We start from the raw sequence: 24,232 nt of genomic DNA on the forward strand, positions 1-24,232 counted from the left end.
TAGATATTAGTGAGGGGCAATGTTTTTTTTATGGAATAATGCCCCCCCCATGGATACTTGAAACACCAGAGGCGTTACAAGTGCGTTGCCGTCCTTTTGGGGGTTAGGAATTTAAGGATTGTTGGGGAATCGGGGATCGGGAAAATTGGGAAAGGGGGAAATTGGGTCTCCGGTAACCTCACTCACACAACGCAAGCGTTGTTTCACGTCGGTATCAGTGAGTCCGGTCGAGCCGGCCCATTCGTGTCGAAGCATGGTTCTCCCACTCTTACGCTTTAGTCGTAGTACCACAATTAATTTCAGGAATATCATTTCAGGATATTAATTAATGATACAAGAACCAAAAATAAATCTGCCTACTCCGAACTCTGGATATTGCACACTGATGTAGGTAAACATGTTCACCTACTTTAGTCATCCGTTCCTGGAAACAGATGCAATTATGCTTAGATAATGATTGGAATTCGTGGAATCTTCTCAGACCTGATTGTATGCGTAGATACATGGTTCAGTGGATTTTGGAATTAATTGCAATAAACGCTCGTGCATATACTCGTAGTTACTAATTATTTGTTGTTATTTCGCCCATCTATTTACTAAGTATGTGTTATCTCTGTTTATAAGGAGGAATCGTCATAAATTTAGGTAGTAGATAGTTAGTAGGTTGTGGTATTTAATGAATACAGTAATACTACTACCTACAGTTCAATACAATAACATACACGGGAAACTAGACTAAGACACTGCATCGTCGTGCTTACATAGATTTTTATGTTTTTTTTTTGGTGGGGCAAAATCATCTAGTGATTTTCCCGCCTTGGGCGGGGGGAGAGGGAGTATCAGATCTTTACTGACTAAATACCAGCCTGTTCCTACTCAAATTATTATTTTTACGCTATTTATAACCGACTTAAAAAAAGAGGTTCTCAGTTTGATCTGTACGTATGTATGTTTTACACGATTATCTTGGTATTGGCTCAACCAATTTCGATGCAGTTTTCAGTATAGTATTTTTCTGATTCAGTAAATGGTTTAAATATATAAAAAAATGTTCACTTGTTCACAAAACTTTTGAAGGCGGTTCCTTTTATTTAAAAGAAAACGTTTTCAATGTAGAAAGTACTGAAAATCAGTATCAGGCAAAAAATATTACAAAGAACGTTATCTTCAGCTCTAGCAATAACTAACCTATCATAATTTTTATATAAAGAGCTCTTATAAGAACCAAGAGAAGCGAAGTTTCCTCACAGAACTTTTCCTTTATACGGATCGTATTTTAAATTAAAATAAAAGTTCAAGAGACTAGATTTCACAATTCTCTAACAGTTTTAAAACTGCACTTTAGTTTTTTGGCAGCTGACTCACTTCCGATACTTTTTGAAGGAGTTATTTACTACATATATAAGAAAAAAGAAGGAAAGTCAAACTCAAACCATTTAATGCGTTCATGTGTAGGTACATAGTACACATTAATAAATATATGGCATGATAATAATAGCTTTGGCCATCCCCCATGACGAGGGCCTCGTGAAAGCTAAGAAAGATAAACAAATAAAATATGTTCACTTGGCTCACGACATGTCGACATGTGGAATGTGGATTCGGCTATCATTGTGCCGATAATTGTATCGGCCAATGGGCTAATTCCTAAAAGCCTCGACACCTATCTTAGGAGGGTGGTGTCAGGCGGATGGATTAAGGGCCTGATACAGAAGACAGTTCTTCTGGAAACGGCACACATTGTGAGAAGGATTTTGTATCTGGAGCCCTTATCACCTGGTACCGGTCGACTCTTTTTTTACTTTTATTTTTGTTTTTTTTTTTTTAAACGTACATTTAGGTGACTTTAAATACCTATTCTTCCAACAATATTCTATGTACTCCTAGATCTTATTTCTGTATTTTTGCTTGCTTGTATTTTCTTGTATAATACGTGGAACCTTATTACAATATTTTATAGAACTAATATCACAGTGCATTAGGTAAATGTTCGCTTTAGTATATTCATATATTTCATTACAATCCAGATATATGAATGCAAGCTACCTTACATTTTATTAAATATGAAAAAATATTCATTGTTTGTTAAGTTAGTTACAACTTTAATGTAAAGGAAATTTATTTTCATTTGTAATAAATGACACATGTTCCAGAATATTTATTTAGAATAGGCACTATAGGCAGTTATTTGTTTGTCTTTAAAGTTGACGATACTGAAGAATTATAGTGCGTCCAAACCTGGCGAAAACAAGGTTAAATACGGCCCACGTGTGGTTTGCGAGATGCTCGCGAGTAACGGATATGGACGCACCATTATACATATATATACTTCAGTTTTTTTTTACTATATACTATACACTAAACAATATAATTTAATTACAAAAGTTGAAGTAGATGTTAGTCACTTTGATTGAATGCAAGAACACAGAAAAAAGGTCAGGAAAAATATGTTTACTAACCTTTCCCGTTATTCAGTGCAAAACTGTGTGCTGTTAAAAATTCATGGTCCAAATAAGTATTACAAAACACAAACACACGAACAATACCTATTTTCTTTTATGTGAAAAGTGTATACTAAAACCGAAAAATGTAAGCAATTCATTATACAGTTCAAATAATTGTTTAGACTAAAAATTTTCTGAAAAAAATGTGGTTGAATGTTGGATAAACAAATGGTTTGCACTCAGAACGGCTGCGGCTGTTTGGTGAACGAACACAGCATGTTAATTCTCATATATGTACATTACTGACAAAGAGTTTGGAAGCAGCAGTCATTTTTAATTTAAAATATTAAAACTATATTTATTGGTGTCGAAATACTATAAAATATTAATTTAAATAATTTTATTGTAATATAAATAATCATGGTGTCCAAAACTAAAACATTTTTCTCTCTATTCTTAATTAAATAATACCATAATTCATGTTATTTCTATAATAATTAACAGTAAAAGAAGTGCTTCCGAAACTGTTTGTCGGTAGTGTACGTAGCATAATTAGTCTTTTAACCAACACTCTACCTTCAACAGCAACCATTAGTAGCTTGAATGAAATTTTGAATCAAATAGTCATATTTTGAAACAACACTAAGACAAATTAGCTATTCTTTTTTTTTAGTGTGGAAATCATCCAATGACTTCTCCCGCCTTGGGCGAGGCGAGAGGGAGTGTCAGACTCTTACTGACTAAAAACCACCCTTTCCTTTTCCTGCTTTTTGAGCTGGAGCCCCGGTAAGCCCGCTGGGTAGTCCGCAGCTCAAGAAAAAATAGCTAGAGTAAGATGGTGTTGACTTTGTCCCGACATGGCTGAAGTTAATAAAAAAAAATCACAACCTTATTTAAATCAGGCGTCATGCTGCCGGCGTTGAAAAGCTTAGGAGCTGTCGTTCTAAAAAAGGTTTGTGTTGTTAATTAAAATATAGAATATAGGGTTCAGCTTTGTAGATTCTGTGTGAAAATGTTAAAATCTTGCTTATAATAATCTCTATATATAAAAATCAATTGCTGTTCGTTAGTCTCGCTAAAACTCGGGAACCGCTGGACCGATTTGGCTAATTTTGATCTTAAATTATTTGTAAAAGTGTGGGAGAGCCATGCTTCGGCACGAATGGGCCGGCTCGACCGGAGTAATACCACGGCCTCACAGTAAACCGACCTGAAACAACGCTTGCGTTGTGTTTCGTTGTGTGAGTGAGGTTACTGGAGGCCCAATTCCCCCCTTCCCAATCTTCCCCATCCCCATTCCCGAACAACAACCCTTAAATTCCTAACTCCCAAAAAGCCGGTAACGCACTTGTAAAGCCTCTGGTGTTTCAAGTGTCCATGGGCGGCGGCAATTGCTTACCATCAGGTAATACGTCTGCTCGATTACCGGCATGTCCCATAAAAAAAAAGGGCAGGTCTAACAGGCGGGAAAAAAATGGCAAATGTTTGTGAGTTTGTGTGTATGTTTGTTACTCAATCACGTCAAAATGGCTGAAGAGATCGGGATGAAATTTGGAACAGTGGTAGTTTATGGACCTTGACATCATACAGACGGAAAGTCCTGTTTCCTTGAGAGTTTTGGGAAATCCTACTCACATACACTCCCAAAGGAAGCTACATAAAACATTTTAGCTTTCGGAAACATTTTCTCCTTGACGTCGTCTGAGAAAGTTTTTGTAGAATTTCTACGATTAGACTTCAGAATGAGAGAGAGACAACATTTGCGGTCTGACGGGCAAGAGGTCTCAGATTCGATTCCCGGGTCAGAGTGAAGAAGGTCCAAGGTCACTTTTCACAGAAATACTGGGCTATTTTCGGTTTTTCAAAAATGTCTCAGTAGTAGCATGGATTCTGGAATTGTGCCCAGTATATGGCAATCAACTCATCCCCAAATACATAAGCCATAGATGTTGCGGGTGTCCATGCAACATCTATGGCTTACCATCAGGCAATCCGCTCATTCCGCCGTATCCCATAAAAAATCCAAATTAATTAAAACAAGTCTAACGCACTACGTGACAATCTGTATGACTTTAATTCAAAAGAGATTTTTTCTCCTATTTAACCAAACAAATAAATCATATCTTTATGATATGTGGATTATACACTTGTGTGTATAAAACGTATTGATTTCAAAGAAACTGTACCTATATAGGTATAATTGCAATTAATCCACTGACTTTGTATTTGTCCTTCAAGAACGTTTATATCGATTTTATAATGACACAGGCCAAAGGTATTATTCCCTCATAATATGCATCACGTATCTGTTACGTATAATAACTAACAATATTGGTTCGTAGAATAATGTTTAACTGTTTTTGTTTACGTATATTGAGTGGATAATCCCACCTGTAATTCTTCGAAGGAGTAAGACCAGGTGTTCAATTATCCCTTCGAAGAATCACTCCTACTCTTCACTCGTTATGTAGTTCAAATTATGTAGATTTTAAAGTATTGAGTCTCGGTATAATAGTATCTATATTTCAAAGAATTCTTTTTTTGATATTATTTTTTCATAATAAATGTTAATTTTACCTTTTAAATCAAAAATCGTCAAACTGTAGAGTAGTTTGTGGGCGATAGTGGCGTCTACAATATTTATTCATATAGGTATATATGTTACGGTAAATCTGATTAATTGAAAATTATTAATAATTTTACAAAATTATTAATAATAATCACATAATTTGGTAAATGTGAATAATCGGTCGAAATTTATTACTTTTTGTAGTGATTATTAATAATTCACGATACATATTGCTGAAAGTAATAAAATAAATATAAACCCATTGTTTTTTGACCAAGATGGGGCCCAGTAGGGCTGATGCCAGGGGGCCTACTCTAATTCAACGAAAAACGAAGTTTCATCCGAAACTTCGCAGATTGCATACTACAATTTTATTTATTGAGAATTTTCGTGAACAAAAATAAACGAATGAAATGAAGATAAATAAACAAGTTTTGAACTAAAACGTAATTTCAAGTATTCCTATTAGTAAGTAAATCAATAAAATCTACGGCCGAAGATTAAACGAAACTTCGGATTCGAGAACCGGAGTAGGCAGTTTTACCGGGGTTTACCTACCAACTACGTAGTTTTAGTCAGTAAGAGACTGACACTCCTTCTCGCCTCGCCAAAAAAGGTACATTTATCACAAAATTAACAATAACATTCCTTAAAAACTAAATCTACCATCAAACTTATGCAAGAAAGTCTTTCGTAGTACATAAAATTATAACAAAAATATTTTTTTTCAATAACAAAATCAACACGAATCCTAGAAGCAATCATCGACAATCATATTTGGTTTGCCTGTAAATCTTCTGTAGCACCTATAAATTCAACAAATAAAAAATTTAAAAGAACTATCATACAATTCAACAAATATTTGTTGTGCAAGTACAATATATTGCCGTTTAAATTGAAATAAAAATAACATCTTAGCCACTTATTACATTTATCACTACTTGGGTAAAATTATTAATAGTAACCGACAAATGTGATTAATTTATCACTTTAACCTCGAGTTTCGGTAATTATTAATAATAGTACATAATTATTAATAATTTTCAATTATTCACTCTTACCGTAACATATACAAAGATGCATATCTGCTACTACAGTACAGTACATGGCCCTGTTAGAGCATAGCAATTTGTCTAATAACCAAATAATTATCTAATACTTATTACTACTAATAACAAACATTATATAATCTCTCTATATAAAAATCAATTAGCTATTCGTTAGTCTAGCTAAAACTAGAGAACGGCTGGACCGATTTAGCTAATTTTGGTCTTGAGTTATTTGTGGAAGTCCAGAGAGAAGGTTTGAAAGGTGAGAACAAAATATTTGAGGCGGTACGAAGTTTGCCGGGTCAGCTATTTAGGTATATTTAAATTTTATATCTAAAACTTTAGCTTATATTTTTAAATACCTATGTGTTTGATCACTAATATAATCTATATTTTGTTGAAATTTGTAATTAGTTTTAGGTTTTGTTTGCAACTATTAGACAAACAATATGATAATTAATGATATAATAACTAATTAGGCTAAATAATTAACTAGAAATTACCTATTGCAAAAACACAAAATCTATAACCATTAAATGGGAATGATGTCAGCCTTTTGGGTACTTTCCTTGTTGTTTTTTTTTGTTTTTGTTTTATTTATTTTTTTATTGTAAACCAATTCTAAATTAAACTAAAAAACTTAAGAAATAAAAGAAAACTAAAAGTTTTAGATGTTAATGTTTAACTAATAAGTAAGTGAGTGAGCGAGCGAGTTTCACTATAAGTGATTTTGAATACTAAAAAAGATGAAAAACGTCGACATGGCTCTATTTCCTAAGGCAATGCCTGAGAAAGGATAAGATAGAGAGACAAAAATTGTTATATAAAGATACAACTTTTGTGATATTAGCAACAGTATAAAAAGTATTACAAAGCATTTACTTTCTCTTCAAGTTCTCGTGTTCTTACGATAAGGGCACTTAGTAAAGTCGTATGACTTTGATCCTCATAAAAGTACAGTTTGTTTCACCCGTGAACTTTGATCATTAGAGTTGTAGAAAGTCAGATATTAAAACATTCAAGTGTATGAGAGTACTCGTACCTACACGAAGAAAACAATACCGATTATGAAAAGACAGAGACAGAGACGAAATTTCATGCAAGATCCACTTTTCAACAGTTATACGTATGTTATACTAAGTATTATTAGTTCCATGACGTAAGGGGCGAACCTAATGCTTAATGAATAGGGTTAAGATGACTAATTTATTTTATTTTAATGTCCATCTTGTAGATTATTTTAAAATGTTAGAATCCTCTTATTATTTTACGGATAGATATCGATGTGATCGATACTAGGTACATTAAATTTTTATACGTTGAAATGACGTATTTGCTCCTACTCCTAAATATTGATTCGTTTTATCAAAGTATTGTTATATGACAAAATAAAAAAATACGTGTCTAATACTTTTTCATTACCTAACTAACGGACTAAATACATTTTTAAATTTCATGCTCATTTTAATACAGAATATTTTCACGATATTTGGCCCTACCCTGGAATTAGACATGAGACATATTTGTCATTCAAGTTCTTTTTACAAAAGTTTGTAAGAACGACTGTCGAACCTTTGGGTTCCCAAGCCCACTTACGTATTCTCGTTTCGTCGTTGAAGAAGTTTGGAGTTGTGTCCAGTGTAATATGACAAGGTCATTTTTTATTAAATCGGCCCCATAACACAAATTGCGAAAAATTTACCATATAACGTTTTTTTTTTTGAGTAGGGAAAATCATCCAATGTCTTCTCCCGCCTTGGATGAGACGAGAGGAAGTGTCTCTTACTGACTAAAAACTACCCAGTTCCAACTCCTGCTTTTCGCGCCAGAGTCCCGGTGAACTCACTTGTAACGATTCTGGTTTTTAGGGAGTCCATGGGAAACGGCAATAAAAAAAAAACATCTTTATTTGAATATCGAAGGAATACTACCAACATCTTACTTAAGCTAATTGTGTCACAGCACTTAAGTGGGTTGGGTTTATGTAATTGTAGATTTATGTCGTCTTTGTCCGACGTTGGACCAGCTGCCTTAAGCAACCGTTCATTATAATATATCACAGCTAATGCTAGTATGGATTAACCTTGGAAATATACGAATCTTTTATAAAAGGTACTCGATTTCGAAAAATATTCTTGAAAAAATTTTTTTTGCATGAGTATCATTTGTCATTTTGTATAATATGTATGTGTGTGTAAAGTATTTAAATATAAAAGGGTATTTTTTATTTATTTCTCTTTTGTTAACGAGTAACTCCCATTTGTATACAAAATGCATCTTTTATTTTTGAATAAGCATTTTAGGTCTTACAATGTGTATTGTTACACCTTATTATATTTATCAGAAGCGTGTTTGATTGAATATTGTGAATAGTATTTTTTAATGAATTGCTTAATCTCTAGGTACAGATCTTAATCTTGGGAAAATACCAAAATTGAAATATAATCAATCATTGACACTAAACTACTGTTTACAAAACATCTACACAAGACTACATAGGTACGGTACTTATACATAACAACAAAGGAAATTGGGGAGAAATATTATTTTATTTTTATCTTGTTGACTAGTATAAATATGTATCCTTTTTCACTAAAACTGTGTCACGTATTTTCTATTCGCAAACAAAGTAGGTACATATTACTCGAAAAAAGAACTATGACTTTTGTTTATCTTGAGTCACGTAAGGACATTCAGTAAAAATTACTAGAGATATATCCAAAACTTAAACCTAGTAATTTTTGGCGGTCGTATATCTATATCTAGCCGAATGTATATAAAGTTAAGTCAAAGTCAAAATTATTTATTTCAAATAGACCAGGTAGGCACTTTTGAACGTCAAAGCAAATATAATAATATTAATAACGTCCGTCTATCGGTCAGACTTCTAGTGAAACTATTTCCTCGTTCCAAAGTGTAGATTCCTACGGAGAAGAACGAGCAAGAAATTCCATATATACAATATAAATCCTCCACTTGTTTGTGCATTAACGATGATCAATGCTCTCCTGACGTCCGCACCAGAGCGTGATTTATTCGCAGCGAGATGGAAGGATGTATGTCGTGAGGATAGAGATTTTGTGAGAAGATGGATTGCTGTTGAATTAGTTTTAAAGTATTTGAAATTATTGTATTTTTTTTTTAAATAGATAATTACAGAATGTGAGGTATTTTATATCACTTTTACTGTATAATGTATTGGCTTAAGCTGTAAAATTATGTATGCTTGCTTTATTGTTTAAGATTTTGTGAGAAGATGGATGGCTGATAAATCAGTTTTAAGTAATTAAAATTATTGTACTTTTTAGTCATATAGTATACCTATACCTATATGACAAAAAAGTACAATAATTTTACATAATGTGAAGTATTTTATATCACTTTAATATCTGTATAATGTATTGGCGTAGGCTGTAAAATTATGCATGTTTTTTACCAATAAATATACCATACGTCAATTTTCATAATCCTTGTTACTATGAATAACTACAACCACAAATTAAATTTGGTGAAATATCACGTACCTGCGGTGAAATTCAAAAGCTAAATATTTCGGCTAAAATTGCAATTTTCGGTGTCGACTATGAAATTGTATCTGTTGAACGTGGTAAATCCGATCGTGTTAAACGAATAAATCATTTTGAATTTTATTTTTATGTGGTAAAAATATAATTTCACACTAGAGGTAGACAATTTCAGTAGATTGAGATGCTATGTGTTAAAATATGTGTAAAAATAGTTATATTACAGCAACATATGTCTTGATAGATGTAAAAATGACAATAATTTTAGAGGAAAAAATGTTCAACTAATATCTTCTATGTTTTTCCTTATTGCTTATCCTAACATAGGTTGTTTCGTCGTTTTAAAACGACTTGGATAGTAGATCAATTTGATGCGGACAAAGATTTTATTGTCACCACAACAACTGAAGCAGCAAATGACCTCAGAGGCAAACTATCTTGCCGATTTGGGGGACTACTAGTCAAATCTAGGGTTCGGACAATGGCGTCCATCTTAGTAAACGGCTTGAAGGGGCGAGAGAGCTGCACTCGACTAATTGTAGACGAGGCTCTTATGAACCACTTTGGAGCCGTGGTGATGGCCGCCCGAATAACTTTAGCCAAGGAGGTCCTGCTAATTGGTGACATAAATCAGCTCCCGTTCATTGATCGTGACAACCTCTTCCCTCTCCACTACGGCCGCCCTACACATATCACACCCATAAGTCAGGAGTTGCTGTGTACCCACAGGAATCCGATGGACGTGGCCTATGCTCTCAACACAGTTTACAGTGGCATATACTCGTCCAGGTCGGGCGTGAGATCCCTCGAGACAAAAAGATTCTCGGGAGCGATGATCCCAAAATCACTCCCCGACACCTTATACCTGGTACTCACCCAGGCAGAAAAGGAATTCCTTAAGAACCAGGGATACGGGTCGGGCGAGGGATCACGCATCCTCACTATACACGAGGCTCAGGGGCTTTCGTCCGCGAAGGTGGTAGTTGTGAACACAGCAACAAAGAGGCAGAAAACTCATGATAGCGTACCACATGCAGTAGTTGCAATTTCGCGTCACACACATAGTTGCATCTACTACACGGACAACTGTGATGACGCGATAAGTAAATTGATCAGAAGGGCTGCTGAAGAGAACGACCATGGGATTATGGACTACAACCTGAAAATGGCCATCAAACACAGAGACGCGGCAGTTGTGGGGGCGCTTTTGGGTGAGAAATGTTCCTCGGACTAAAATAAAAATTTATATAGCGGGAGGTAATGTGTATACGGAAAACGTAAATAAGAACATAACTCCTATATACATAATTATATAATTGGTAACTCTTTGACTTCTGTAAGCTCTGTTGAAGTCAGCCCACCCGACAGGGGTTGAGGCGTCATGCACACATAAATGTCCTACAGTCGGTGGCGCTGTGTGTTGGGTTGTTCCGTTCCCAACAAAATGGTTGACCGGACCAATTGCTGACACACACGTCATACTCGTGAACGAGTGCCTTCTGCTGGGGCAGGTCGGCTCTCCCAGCGCGCTGGTGGACTGACTTGGCAGAGCCGCCGGTAAATTTTATTTAGTTAAATAAAAAAAAAAACAAATATGTTAATCGTAAGTATTTTTGTAGTAATAATTTAATAGTTGTGGTTAATTGTAGTGTGTAAGGTAGATACCATATTGATAAGATTTATTGTAAAAAGAAAAACAAATTGTATGACAAGGGCACGGACCAAGAGTCCGTGGAGAACAAATGTAAATAAACATAAAAAAAACATAGGTTGTTTGTAAGAGATCGGTTTGTAGTGATAAGACCGCCATTGTACTATCAATTTTTGAATGTCCTTGGTTTTTTTATGGTATACAATAAAAAGTTTTCTAATTCAATCTAATCTTCGTTGCCGTATAAATAACTACTTAACAAAACTAAACATTTGTTCTTGTTCAAACACAGAGTTTATTGCTTTCTTTCTCAAGGAAGGCAATAGGAAGTGTCATATAAGTTACGACGCCACCGCAGCGTGTGAAAACAAATAAACAATGCATTCTCATATACCGTAGCAGCATCGTTGTGATTTAAAGTTACTCGAGACAAGTAGTCGGTACTGCATTCAACTTACTTCAGCATCAGATTCACAATTTCAATGTCTGAGCCTTAAATTAAATATGTGTTTATTTCAGACATAAAAATCCATAGAGTGTTAGTAAAAATAAAATCTTATTGCCTTATTGTTAGTAACAATTAACCCACTCACAATTTTTTTAACTATCGGAGAGGTGAAGCTCTCTGCTATGGTTCTCAGGATGCTGTTGTGACTGTCTCTCACTCACCTCAACAACGACGCTGTTTTTTTGCGTATTATCGCATAGAACTCATCGGTACGGGCTTACGAAAACATTCCCGACGCGCTGCAGTAAAGAGTTAAAGTTTTTGGAGATCAATTTTAGTTTTTAAAAGATCTTTTTAAAAGAATAGGTCAATGCTTGTCTTTCGAAAATTTCTAGTCCGTAGCACATACTATATTACTCGATCGAACTTTAGCATTGGTATATAGAGTTAAGCGCACAGTTTAATGCACCAAATTCTTTTTGTCAAAGGATGTCGGTTCATTTATAGCATCGGTAAAGGATCGACGGCTCCCTTCGAGTAGGTTCGAAGGAATTTACTTACGTTTCGAGCTTTAAGTTGATTTTTACTTGACTTCGAGTAAAACTATCGAGTAAGTATGTGAGTACGGACGTTTAGGAGTTTGGATAAAATGTGTTTAATAAAACTAATAATTTTTGTTTAGTACTGAACTTTTCAATACTCAGTAGTATTCAAACTGACTATACTATGTAAACACTACTGTGAGTTTTCTGTCGCAATAAATAGTCGTATTTTAAATGCTAGAGGAACGAGTGAACAAGTAAATTAAATTGACACTGGTATTTGGTAAATTATATCAAAGCCTACCTTTTTTATAGTGTCACTAACGATAAAACTTTGGTCAACTAAAAAATCTGTATAGGTCCTAGCATTTTTATCCAAGAATAAACTACTCGTAACGTAATTACGGTGGGGCTGAAAGCAATTTTGTCACTGAAAATAGAGCACCATTTTTACCATCCTGCCTATAAATATCTCTAAACACTATTAAAGATGAATATAACCATTAAAGATTTTGTTCCCTTTTTTATTTCTCTATCTCTCTCTCTTTCTCTCTCTCTCTCTATCTCTGTGTGTCTCTCTGTCTCCCACTATTCTTTATTTCTGTTCCCTTTTTTTTTGTCTTATATTTTTTTCAGATAGTTTTAGTTGTATTATAATTTATACTAATAATATAAAGCTGAAGAGTTTATTTCTTTGAACGCGCTAATCTCCGAGACTACAAATTCGATTTGGATATTGTTTTATTCAAACACCAGAATTATATTTACAAAGTTATTGCTATTAATAAAGCTAAAGATGTGAAATATAAAAAGTTACCTTGACAATAAAAATAGTAATAATAAAACATTGACATTTTGTATTTGTCCAATAAAACAAAACGAGTTAAATAAATATTCCCATTCCATATAATCGTACCACAAATACAAACGTTCAACACGCACATATGAGCAATAGACACGCTGTTGATCAAATTAATGCATTAAACAAACAAAATTTCAAATGTAGTTAAATTTTATAATAAAACAAAAGTCATAATAAATACTAAAAGTTTGATTGCATATCACAGCATTATGTTACAGTAATGATCAAAGTTATAATTTAAAAAGTTTCTCTTGAAAATTATTGGTAACGTGAGAAGTTACTTTGAGAAATTGCTACTAGCATCAAAGATTTATGTTCTTAGCAAGCTTCAGTGGGTACTCATTTGTTGTTTTAAAGTGCAACAGTCTTACGTACTGAACTGGCTTATTACGAGTTTGTTTTACGTTTAACGAGATCTAAATAAGAGGCTATATTTTTTTAAACGTTGCGTCACACTGTGTTCATTCTCCTGTGTCGTAGGTGCGTATACAATCATACAATTTCAAAAACACACACATCACACCCAGGCCCGGAAAAACAATTTGTGGACCACACAAAATGAAAAATGAAACCCGCGACACGTAGCGCGGCAGTCATTTGCCCAGCCACCACACCAACTGTACCGTAATGATGATTGGTTAGTTCATTCGTACCGGCCAATCAGAGCACCGAACGCGCTCTCGTTTCGTTTTCGTTCAATGTGAAGCAAATTCGTACTAAGGGTACTGTTTATCGAACCATATTGTTTATTGCTACAGCTTGTATCGTCCTGTTGGGGTTGTGAAACGAGTTTTACGATCCAATATCCGAGATGTTATGCTTCTCGATTTCAAAATCGATAGTTTCATTAAGTATTCTGTATTATATATGAGCTTAGTTAAATATAAAGGCAACAGCTGTAGAGCTAGTTCTCACACGGAACGATAGTTCTTTATGAGATCCAAACCATTATTCCAGGTTTAGTGGTGTAGGATGGTACAAGTATTTAATCCCCAAAAGACTGGCAATGCACTAGTAACGCCTCTGGTGTTTCAAGTGTCCATGGGCGGTGGCGATTGCTTACCATCAGGTGTTACGTGTGGTCGTTTACCGGCGTGATCCAAAAAAAAAACATTTGGCGTTCCATTGTCTGCATTGGGCGACAGGCGTGAGGTTACTTATGTATGGTTTTTGATATTTTTTATTTATTTTCAGGTACTCAAAATGGAGGAAATGAGCCCAATCCTGAACTCTTCACTTCTTCGTATGAGGGAGACTTCAACTATTGCAACGTTTGTTGCAGTCCGTAACACAAGTATTGTTGCGAGCAAGGTTGCTAGCAACGCGTACGAGTGGCGGTTTATTCTACCACCTTACATTCTGATCTTCATGCTGTCTATATCAGGGAATTGTCTTGTTATAGCAACATTAGCTAGCAACAGAAGGATGAGAACCATCACAAATGTATATCTGTTGAATTTGGTGAGTATTATTCATATTATTTTTCTTATTAATAGTTTAGTTTGTATAAAAAAACAACGCCTTTTATTCTGGAAAGTCAAAGCAGAGATAAACAACATCCACTTTTTACCAATAATTTTATTAGTTGAACACTAACTGACTCATGTTAATATTTGGAGAAAACGTTTTACTAGTTTCGAATCACAGGGACTCTTCATCATGAGCAGCGTGCGCAGACGCGGCGAAGTAGACTGTTCGACGTCGCTACCAGAGTCCCTTTTGTCCTTTGGTCGTTTACGGTTTTCTCACGTAAACATTTTAGTTAATTTAATATGTCTCACGCTAATTATAACAAAAGTATAACTTACTAATCGTATAAAGGTTAAAAAAATCATTAAAAAAATTGTGTGTAGTAATAGCACTAACAGTATACTATAATTGCTGGAATATTCCATAATAGGTCTAACCTATCATTACTTCATTATAAGTTAATGATACGTTATACCTTCGGAAAATTGTACTAGGATTTGAAACAAAATACGAGTACATAATTACAGACCTGTAATATAACTACTCTATTAGTTTACAAGGATGTAGTAAACAAAATAGTATTTCAGCGATTTACATTTGAACAATAATAATATTTTATATCCCTAACGATCAGTTTCAGCAACTTCTGTATATTTTTTTTTCAAGATAATATAGAAATTCTTTCATTCATTCAGATCATTACGCCTATTTTTGGACCATTTCTGAAAGTACCGGCAAGCTAAAAAAAAAAGTTATAAGGACGTTTCCTAGCACCTTTAGTAAGCAATAAATGTATATAAATTATAAATCTTAGAATTGTTATAACTTCTACATCTTGGAGTCTACAACTTTTGAGCGATATTAACTATTGCTCCAAATGGCTAGTTGTATCGATACGTACCATTTTTTCGTTGGTCGACACTTTCAAATAACGCTCAAAAAGAATGATCTACTTTGATATTTTAATCATGATACTAATTTTAGTCCAATATCTCTGACTTTTCAGTCAAGACCTTTGATAGAGGTTATAGACTAAGATCAGTTACTAATTACTAATTTTAGCCGACAATAACGAGCTTCTTAGTAGCCAAATAACTACACATAGGTTATTGAAACTAAGTATAAACACGTTCTATTAAACGTGACCACAGTTTAACATAGGTTACCTACAAAACCAAACATCGATCGTGTCGGTCGCGTCGATCGTGACATAGGAAGCCGATATGCGGTCAACGTCGTTGTGAAATTGATAAATACGGATATTGCTCCGAACAAGCTCTTTGCTGGTTCCGGACTAACGAGAATGCATTTTTAACCTTACTGTGTTTCAATTAACGTCCATTGTAGGTTGTTCGACGTTGTGTAGTTTGTAGGACAGTGAGGTATGGAGTGGTAGTAGAATATTTTAGAATGAAGTCGACGTGAGATGTACTTTTAGTACCGTACGAGTTTGCGCTCTGATTGGTCGGCTCGAATTAACGAACCAATCAGTGCCCCAGACGCATTCTCGTTTCAGTCTCGTAAAAACTAAAACTACTACTACTACTACTATGCCATCAGAAGTATTAAAGACAGTAATAATTTTTACTCTGAAACAGTATCTTACAAATAAATGATTATAATATAATTTGATACATGATATATACACAAAAAATAAACTGTTTTAGCGGTACCGTACTTAATTGCATAAATTATAATATTAACAAAGGTGGATTTGCCAGCCACATGAGAGCCCATGATAGATTCCAGTAGTCAAGAAACGGTCGTAATCGAAACCGGCATTGAAGGATTATTTATATAATATCTGCATCTCTTTTCATTGAATGGCAATCGATTCTCCGTTTCAATTAATTCGTCAACTATACTGCCAGGTCTGTATAAAGTTATTAACAAACATTATCATCAATGTATTCGTAATTAAAACAGTTATTTAATGCTTCGGTATAAATGAACTCGGAAATAAATTAAAATTTAACATTCATTCATAAAAATAATGACTTTTCTCCAGTCTGAGATTTAAACAAAATGATTTTCAGATGCTTTTCGGATATCACACCACTTAGTTACTAAATAGTCCTTGAATTAGTAGGCCCAATGTTCAAGGCGTCATATATGTATGTCGTACCTACTAAGCATTTGATAATATTTTTTTCTAGATATTGTTTTAGTTATAATGCGCCTAAATCTATATTATTAATATTACCATATAAAGCACTACTTCGTTTAGTTTTAATTTCTATACAGGCACTTTTTTTATTTTGCTATGCCTATGCTTGCGTAGCACCTATATTTAGCTACAACTCTTGCTACGCCATGTACTACGGCGTAGCAATTCGAGCTACGAGAATAGTCTTTAAGCTTCTTAGTTATAAACCACTTTTAAGTGTACCGTACTCTTCCATTAAAATTGTATAGACTTTGGCTTGGTAGTAATATAGGGGCTTTTAATATTACTTATAGAAGCACTTTCGAAATTTTATGACAGGGTTTTAACATTTTGTGGCAAGTCCCTAGTCTTTAATTTACGAAGTGAAGTGAAGACTTGGTTCACTGACTGACTTTGAGACGTTGTCAGTCAATATTTTTCCACATGACGTGAAATATAATATCGTTATATCATCGTATTATTCCTTGAAGGGGTTGGGCAGACATGTACATAATAATTACAATGTAAAAATATAAATAAATATCGTTACGCTTTTTATCTCTGAAGGGATAGGCAGAGGTGCACATAACGACACGTAACGCCACTGTATAATGTACACCAACTTTTCACTATTTCTGTTATAAGCCACATAAAATATGGGGTGAGCCTATTGCCGTATACCGAAAAACACCCAGCTATAGTTTACCCAACGCGAGAATTGAACCCGAGACCCCTTGTCCAGCAGTCATACTTGCAACCACTCAACTAACGAGGCAGTGTTGAAAATTGTGAGGTAAAATAAATTGTAGTGAATGGAAATAAAAAATAAAACTCTAGTTTAATTGCTACAGCATTTATTTCTACTTTGATTGAACATTTTACTCAGAGTAATTGTACCAATACTACGTTTTCTAAGAATTTGCTATTTTAAGAATAGCGATACAATCACAGTCTCGCAGAGTACCTAACTGTTCTAATTGAGTACCTAGAAATACGTTTGAACTGGTCAATTGCTGATTTTCCAATTAGTTACGCTCACTTTCTGTGTTCAATGAAAAGTTAACTTTAAATCTCATTCATTAGTGTACTCTTTTTATAAACAGTCTTTTGCTTTAATAAGGTATATAATTTTCTTACAATTTTTCATCCATTATTCCATTAATCAGTAAGATTTAGTATTTATTTTCTATTTAAATTGCTGCCTCTTTTGCCTGCCTCGTTGGTAGAGTGTTTGCAAGTGCGACTGCCGAACAAGGGTCTCGGGTTCGATTCCTGGGACTAAGACAAAGTATTACTGGGCTTTTTTCGGTATTCGATTTTTTTTCGGCTGTAGCACGGAGTCTGGAATTGTGTCCAGTATATGGCAATAGGCTCACCCCCTATATGGGATTTATAACACAAATGGTGAAAAGTGGATGTACATTGTATAGCGGCATTACGTACCGTAATGTGCACCTCTGCCTACCCCTTCGGAGATAAAAGGCGTGACGTTGTGTGTGTAAATATTTTCTTTTATTATTGTTATTATGGGTTGTTTTACTATTTCGGGTATATAAGGGGTTGATGTTATTTTATCCTCTTTTTGTACATGAGATAAAAGTGTAATATTCGAGACGAGTGTGCTATGCAGTTACTCTGTAACATTGCAGTAAATGCCTGGTGCAGCTATTTTTTTTGTGGCGAGCAAAATTCAGCGTTGTATTTCACTGTGTTATAATTTTCCACAGTACTTTATGACTTAGTACACTCACTTCACTTTTGTTCACATTTCAATGTTAAAAGGGAAGAAAACATATTTAAAGTTTATAGCTACCTTACTATAATTATTTAGAATATTATAGTAAAGAATCCTGGATTTTAAATTACTTATTTTCTAATTTCATTTCGCCATTTGAGAAGTTTTTTTAAAAATACCTTATATTGGATTCAATATGAGTCAATTAATAAAATTACTACGCTATCTTCATTTTACTTGTGTTAGTAAATATAATATGACTACTGTAAAATTCCACCTAAATATATTGTGGTCCAAAAAATTTATTCAAAAGTCAGTCTTTGAAACAACACTGGAATAATTTCCCTGTAGTTATAAAACTGGGCCTGTAATTAAGGTCTTCGTGATCACAGACACGTGTAAATAGCTGAAACTGCTGCAATTATCCTAATAACGATATATAAATAAGGTTCGAAATTGGATAGATGAATATTTCCTCAAAATCAAAAGTAATACCAGACTTTTTTAGCATATTTCTGGAAGCTTAAGAAGACAAAATCGAAGAAGAACCAAAAAAATAATATTAAATATGATTTTTTAAATAAAATAAGTATGCTAAGAAAATATTATATTTTAAAGTCATACCAACTTTTCAGCAGTTGTCTCTAGTGCAGAAGTACTTTTAATATAGAGAATAAATTACGAATATTAGGACTAATACCCAAAAAACCACGAGAGATAGGGGTAACTGACCCTGCGGTTATCCGGGCAAGGTCGGTCAAAAAGGAAGTGCTCGTATAAATGAATGATACTTTTAAACCGATTAGATTTATCACACCAAACGTATTTTGCGCATCCGACTGTCATTATACTCACTGTTTGCACCAGTGTGAACCTGGACTCCTCTGGTGTTGCGAGTGTCCGTGGGCGGCGCTGATCGCTTACCATCAGGTGAATTGTTTGCTCGTTTGCCTCCTATTCCATAAAAAAAAAGTTTGCCGTACGCGTGCTCATTAAGTTGACGACACGCTATAGCAGCCAATGCTACATAATATGAACGTATTATGTAAACATAGGAATAGGCAATGTACCTAATACGTTGTTACGTTCCGCAACTAAGTCAATAGCCCACCTCGGAGACAGCCACCGATAAACAATAATTGACCACCGAGAGTCAGTGACAACGCACCATGTAGCGTATAATCAGTTAGGTGTGAACGAGATACTAAATATACGCATTTACAAAAGCATTAAGCTAAAGCCTCATCTAGTAATTTTAGAGATGGACACGTAAAAGTGTTATGTAGGAACCAATTTGCAAAAATAAACATCATTTATCATTTACGTAACGCGCGCCCACAGTGGCCGACAATATGTTTAGTATGATGTGTAATACCAACAACCGAGGGTTATAGGGGTAACTGACCCTGCGGTTATCCGGGGTAAGGTCGGTCAAAAAGGAAGCATGAACGAATAATATGGTTTGTTGAAGAAATCAGAGTAAATAGGGTTAAAATGAGCGTTAAATTTTTAATGAGCCTAGTGTTGTTGCTACGGTAATATTGTTAGGGAATATTATTGGCTAGAGTCTGCTAGCGGCTTTGTCCGCGTTCCCATGCAATTAAAGGTATCCTATCACTCGAGTCAGCTGATACTATTTCTGCATACCAAATTTCATCAAAATCGGTTCAGTAGCTTCAGCGTGATTGGCGGACAAACAAACAAACGTTCACATTTATAATATTAGTAGGACAGTTAAATTTACAAGACAAGATTTAACATAATACACCCCGTATTATTGATAATTGTAATCCATAAAATAGCAGTGTTTTTCTTTTATTAGATCGTTGTCCCACTCTAGAATTTTCTTCTGTGTCGTGGGTAAGTTTACAAATATAAAAGTTCACATACACATCACACCCACACCCGAAACGACACTTATTGCGTAGTCCTAATTTGTGGAGTGATCCACAAATTGTGCCTACGCAATAAGTCTTTGTGTGAACAAAGAGTTATCGTGCCGGAATCAAACACGCTACATGTTGCGTCCCAACCGTGCAGTCATTTAAACAAATCCACGAAGGTGCTTGGACAATCAAGCAAGTCTTAACTCAGTCACTTATAATTTTATACTTGAACCATTGAATTCATCACACTATACAATAGGTAGACACATAATAGAAATCTATGGTAAAATTGAGTGAATACGTTTTGAAACTTAAATCTCTATAAAATATATTTTTTGCAAAATCATTCCAGGTGAATTCAATTTTACACTTTCATAAAATGCATTCTTTAACAGATCAAAAGATTTACGATTTTTATTTTACACGAGTTGCTACGTTATTTAGAAAAAAAAAGATTTGCGCCGTTTTTCGTTGAAATCAGTTCAGATTTTTTTGAGTTAAATCCTATGACGAGTTCTAAAAAAGATAAATCAAAATGTGTCGGAGTAAAATTGTGAAAACTATTCATCATTGAGGCTTTTATTCAGTTATTTGAGTCTTTAGCATTTTTATGGACAGATTGTGAAAATCCGAGCTCAAAATCTTTATAAAATTTTGTCAGATTTCAGTTAGACTATATTGAAAGGCATGTATATTTTTTTATTATATTATGCACAATCGTACATGAGGCAGATTTACCGCCGTACTCAGAGTCATTTAATGGTTACTTAATCCAGTTCTTAGTAATTGTTTTCAGAACAAAATCGTTATGAAAGAATAGTTTAAGTAATTATTAAATTTCTCTGAGTATGACAGTTAATGCCATTGGCAATATCTTCCAGTCTGACCTTTGGATGATGTAGAAAGAAGTATACGGTGGGTGCAAGGAACAAACAATGAGTTTAAATGTAAATTAAAAAAAAAAAATGTTCTAAAGGTTGATAGTTCATATTTATCTATTATATATTATAAATGCGATAGTTTGTGACTTTCTGTATTTGTGTGTCTGTCTTTTAATCAATCACGTCAAAATGGCTGAAAGGATCGGGATGGAACTTGGAATAGGAATAGATTATGATCTAGACTAATAAATAGTATACTACTTTTATCCTACGAGAATGCGAGCGAAGTAGCTGACAGAAGCTAGTACAGTGTAAATACGCATTTGAGAGACGTGCAACGACAAACTTTTTTAATTTAGTGCAAGTACACAACTACTTGAGGAGTACTGTAAACTTTGTGGCTTTAAATGTCATTAATCTGAAATGAACGTTTGTTTGTAGATGATAAGAAATCTTTTTGTGTGACACGCTTTCTATTGAGCCAGATTTAGAAAGACTATTATTGAATTTGAAGATTCAATTGTGTTAATAAGGCCGTGGTGAAAGATTAAAAAAAAACTGAAATCCAATTTATAACTTTACGTACATCATGTTGTAGTTATATTAAAAATAAAATTAGTTAAGTAAACATTGTAGGTAACATTTGTTATCTTGTAGTATTCGCTCTATAGCTTAGTCATGTCGTAGCTTAAACAAAAAAAAGCCACTAAGATGGAGTTACATAACAATGCAACATTTTGCAACAAATTCGGGTCTGAGTCTAATTGTTATACTCAGAGACATTTTTAATGATTAATTAAACTAATCTTTAGTAATGATTTTGTATCGAAAATTATTGCTTGATTGGGTTAAGTAACCATTACAAAATCTCTCACTCTGTATTTTGCTTAAAATCTACAAAAATGTTTATCACCGAAGATTTTCAATACTAACGGAAAATCCGGAATATTTTTACACCTGTAACATCCTTGTTATGCACTGTTGAAAAATTCTGTCTATTTTCTGTTCACAACTTTACAATCTTGCGAAATATGCTGTGCTGTGGAATGTGGGGAACTTTTGGTTCCACGTGCAGTGTGCTTTGTTCCAAAAATGTTAAAATATTTAATCTGCATCGAGAGGTAGAATATTTATACAGCATCTTCATGTTTATTACTAGCAATGATCTAAGTATGAGTATTTTTTTTTATTTAACTGTTTTTAATTTTAATGTAATATTTTTATGTTGGTAAATACCCTGTGTTGCGCTTTTTATTGTATTTTTAACCGACTTCTAGTTATTGTGTATATGGTGGCTTGTTCATCCGCGAGTCACTTTAAGGGGCCAGTAGAATACCAGAACTGAACTGGTCCTAGGTCGTAGTACACTTTAGGCATGTGCTTATCAAGGCATTCGCTTATGTTCTCTGCTGGACATAGGCCTCATACATAGTTCTTTGGCATATAGCTATACGGTCACACAGCTCAATCTTCAGCTCTTCTTATCCAACCATCACCAAGCATTTTGAGGATATCGTCACTCTAAGTAACTGGACGACGCTTTACAACTACAATTGCCTAGAGGCAATCTTTATTCAAGAATACGTCTACCCCAATGTTTATCGGTTCTTCGATCATTGTCGCAAATACGTAGGTTCATTGACCTTTTATTGAAAAAGATACCCGTTTTTAGTCAAAGTCGTCAATCGATACCATCTTATCAATAGACGAGAATGACGTGATTAATGGACGTAATTAAAACGAATGAGGTATGAAATCGTTCCATTAGACGTTCTATTCTCTCTGCCTACCCCTATAAGGGACAGACGTAACGATATAATGCAGTTGTGTAACTAATAGATAGATAAATTAATAGTTTTATCTGGTTCAATTATCATTTCTATTATTCTATAAAAACATTATTAAATGCTAAGCATAAATTCTATTAATGAAGGGATAATTTTATACAAAGCGCGTGGGTGTTCTGTGTTTATTATTTTAATGTAGTAGGTACTTTAAAATATTCCGTTTGTATTATTTATTCTACAATCTTTCCGCCCGCGGCTTCGCACGTGCAATTAAAAGGGGTGGAGATTTCTAAAAAAAAAACAAATGACGCAAGATCTTTTTATTGTAAACATACCAATTTTTAGATTTCCATCTTGAAAGTTGCGGAAAAGTTTCATTTACACTTACACTACTCGTTTAAGGAGAATGGGGAATTAAAAAGAGACACAAAGTCTGCCTATGCCACTCATTTATTTTATCATTTCTTTTTTGAAATCGGGGGCAATTTTTCACGTAAAAGTGCGTGAGAAGCTATTGGTGGAAAGACAGTAGTAGTATGAACTATTATTCATAATGAATACTTACTAAAACTGATAGCGGTAAGTACCATATTACCGGCATTTTGTTGAGTCAGGCCCGCTACAACCTCCCAGGAATAGGAATAGACGCAGTAGATACAACCATTAAAAAACCCCGGTACAGTGAAATCCGGTGCGTCCCAGGGACATGAATAACTGTTTTGGATGAGATCCAAAGATATAAATCAGAAGATATTAGAGAAAAAGAAAAACGGTAGTTTCTATTTCCATCGGCGAATTTAACATAGGAGACAGAATGACTTAAGCCTAAAGGCACAAAAGAGACTGCACAACTGAGAGAAGCCCAGTTGTCAAGCACCGTGTGATTTAGACTTAAAACTAAGTGGGTCCTATGTGTGTGTGTGTGTGTGTGTGTGTGTGTGTGATATACCACATGTAACACCATGTCATAATTTCAAAAATATACCTGCCTTACTTTACAAATGCCACGCTGACTTTAATCATGACATTTTTATGACAACAATACCATTTTACCGGAGCCATATTTACGCTATCTTTAGTGTTGTACCGAAAATGAAAAATACCAACAATTACTGTGGCTTGGCATGAAAAAGTGAATGACAAAGGTAGCTATAATACTAGCAGGTATTGTCTCTAAGATAATATCTTTATAAACGTTGTGTATTTTTAAGTAATGTGAGGTAGATGTTTTGTTGTAT

General features: G+C 34.3%; 1 protein-coding gene across 1 annotated transcript in view; it reads left to right on the plus strand.

Moving 5' to 3' along the window:
* LOC118263891 (gastrin/cholecystokinin type B receptor) overlaps positions 1 to 24,232 on the plus strand; it is a 141,122-nt gene that overhangs the window by 11,079 nt on the left and 105,811 nt on the right. Inside the window, exon 2 of the mRNA XM_050705593.1 lies at positions 14,284 to 14,550. Within this exon, the coding sequence (XP_050561550.1) occupies positions 14,293 to 14,550 (258 nt within the window). The 5' untranslated portion in view covers positions 14,284 to 14,292. The remainder of the gene's footprint in view (positions 1 to 14,283; positions 14,551 to 24,232) is intronic.

The sequence above is a fragment of the Spodoptera frugiperda genome, chromosome 27, assembly GCF_023101765.2.
Source record: "Spodoptera frugiperda isolate SF20-4 chromosome 27, AGI-APGP_CSIRO_Sfru_2.0, whole genome shotgun sequence".
Classification (NCBI taxonomy): domain Eukaryota; kingdom Metazoa; phylum Arthropoda; class Insecta; order Lepidoptera; family Noctuidae; genus Spodoptera; species Spodoptera frugiperda.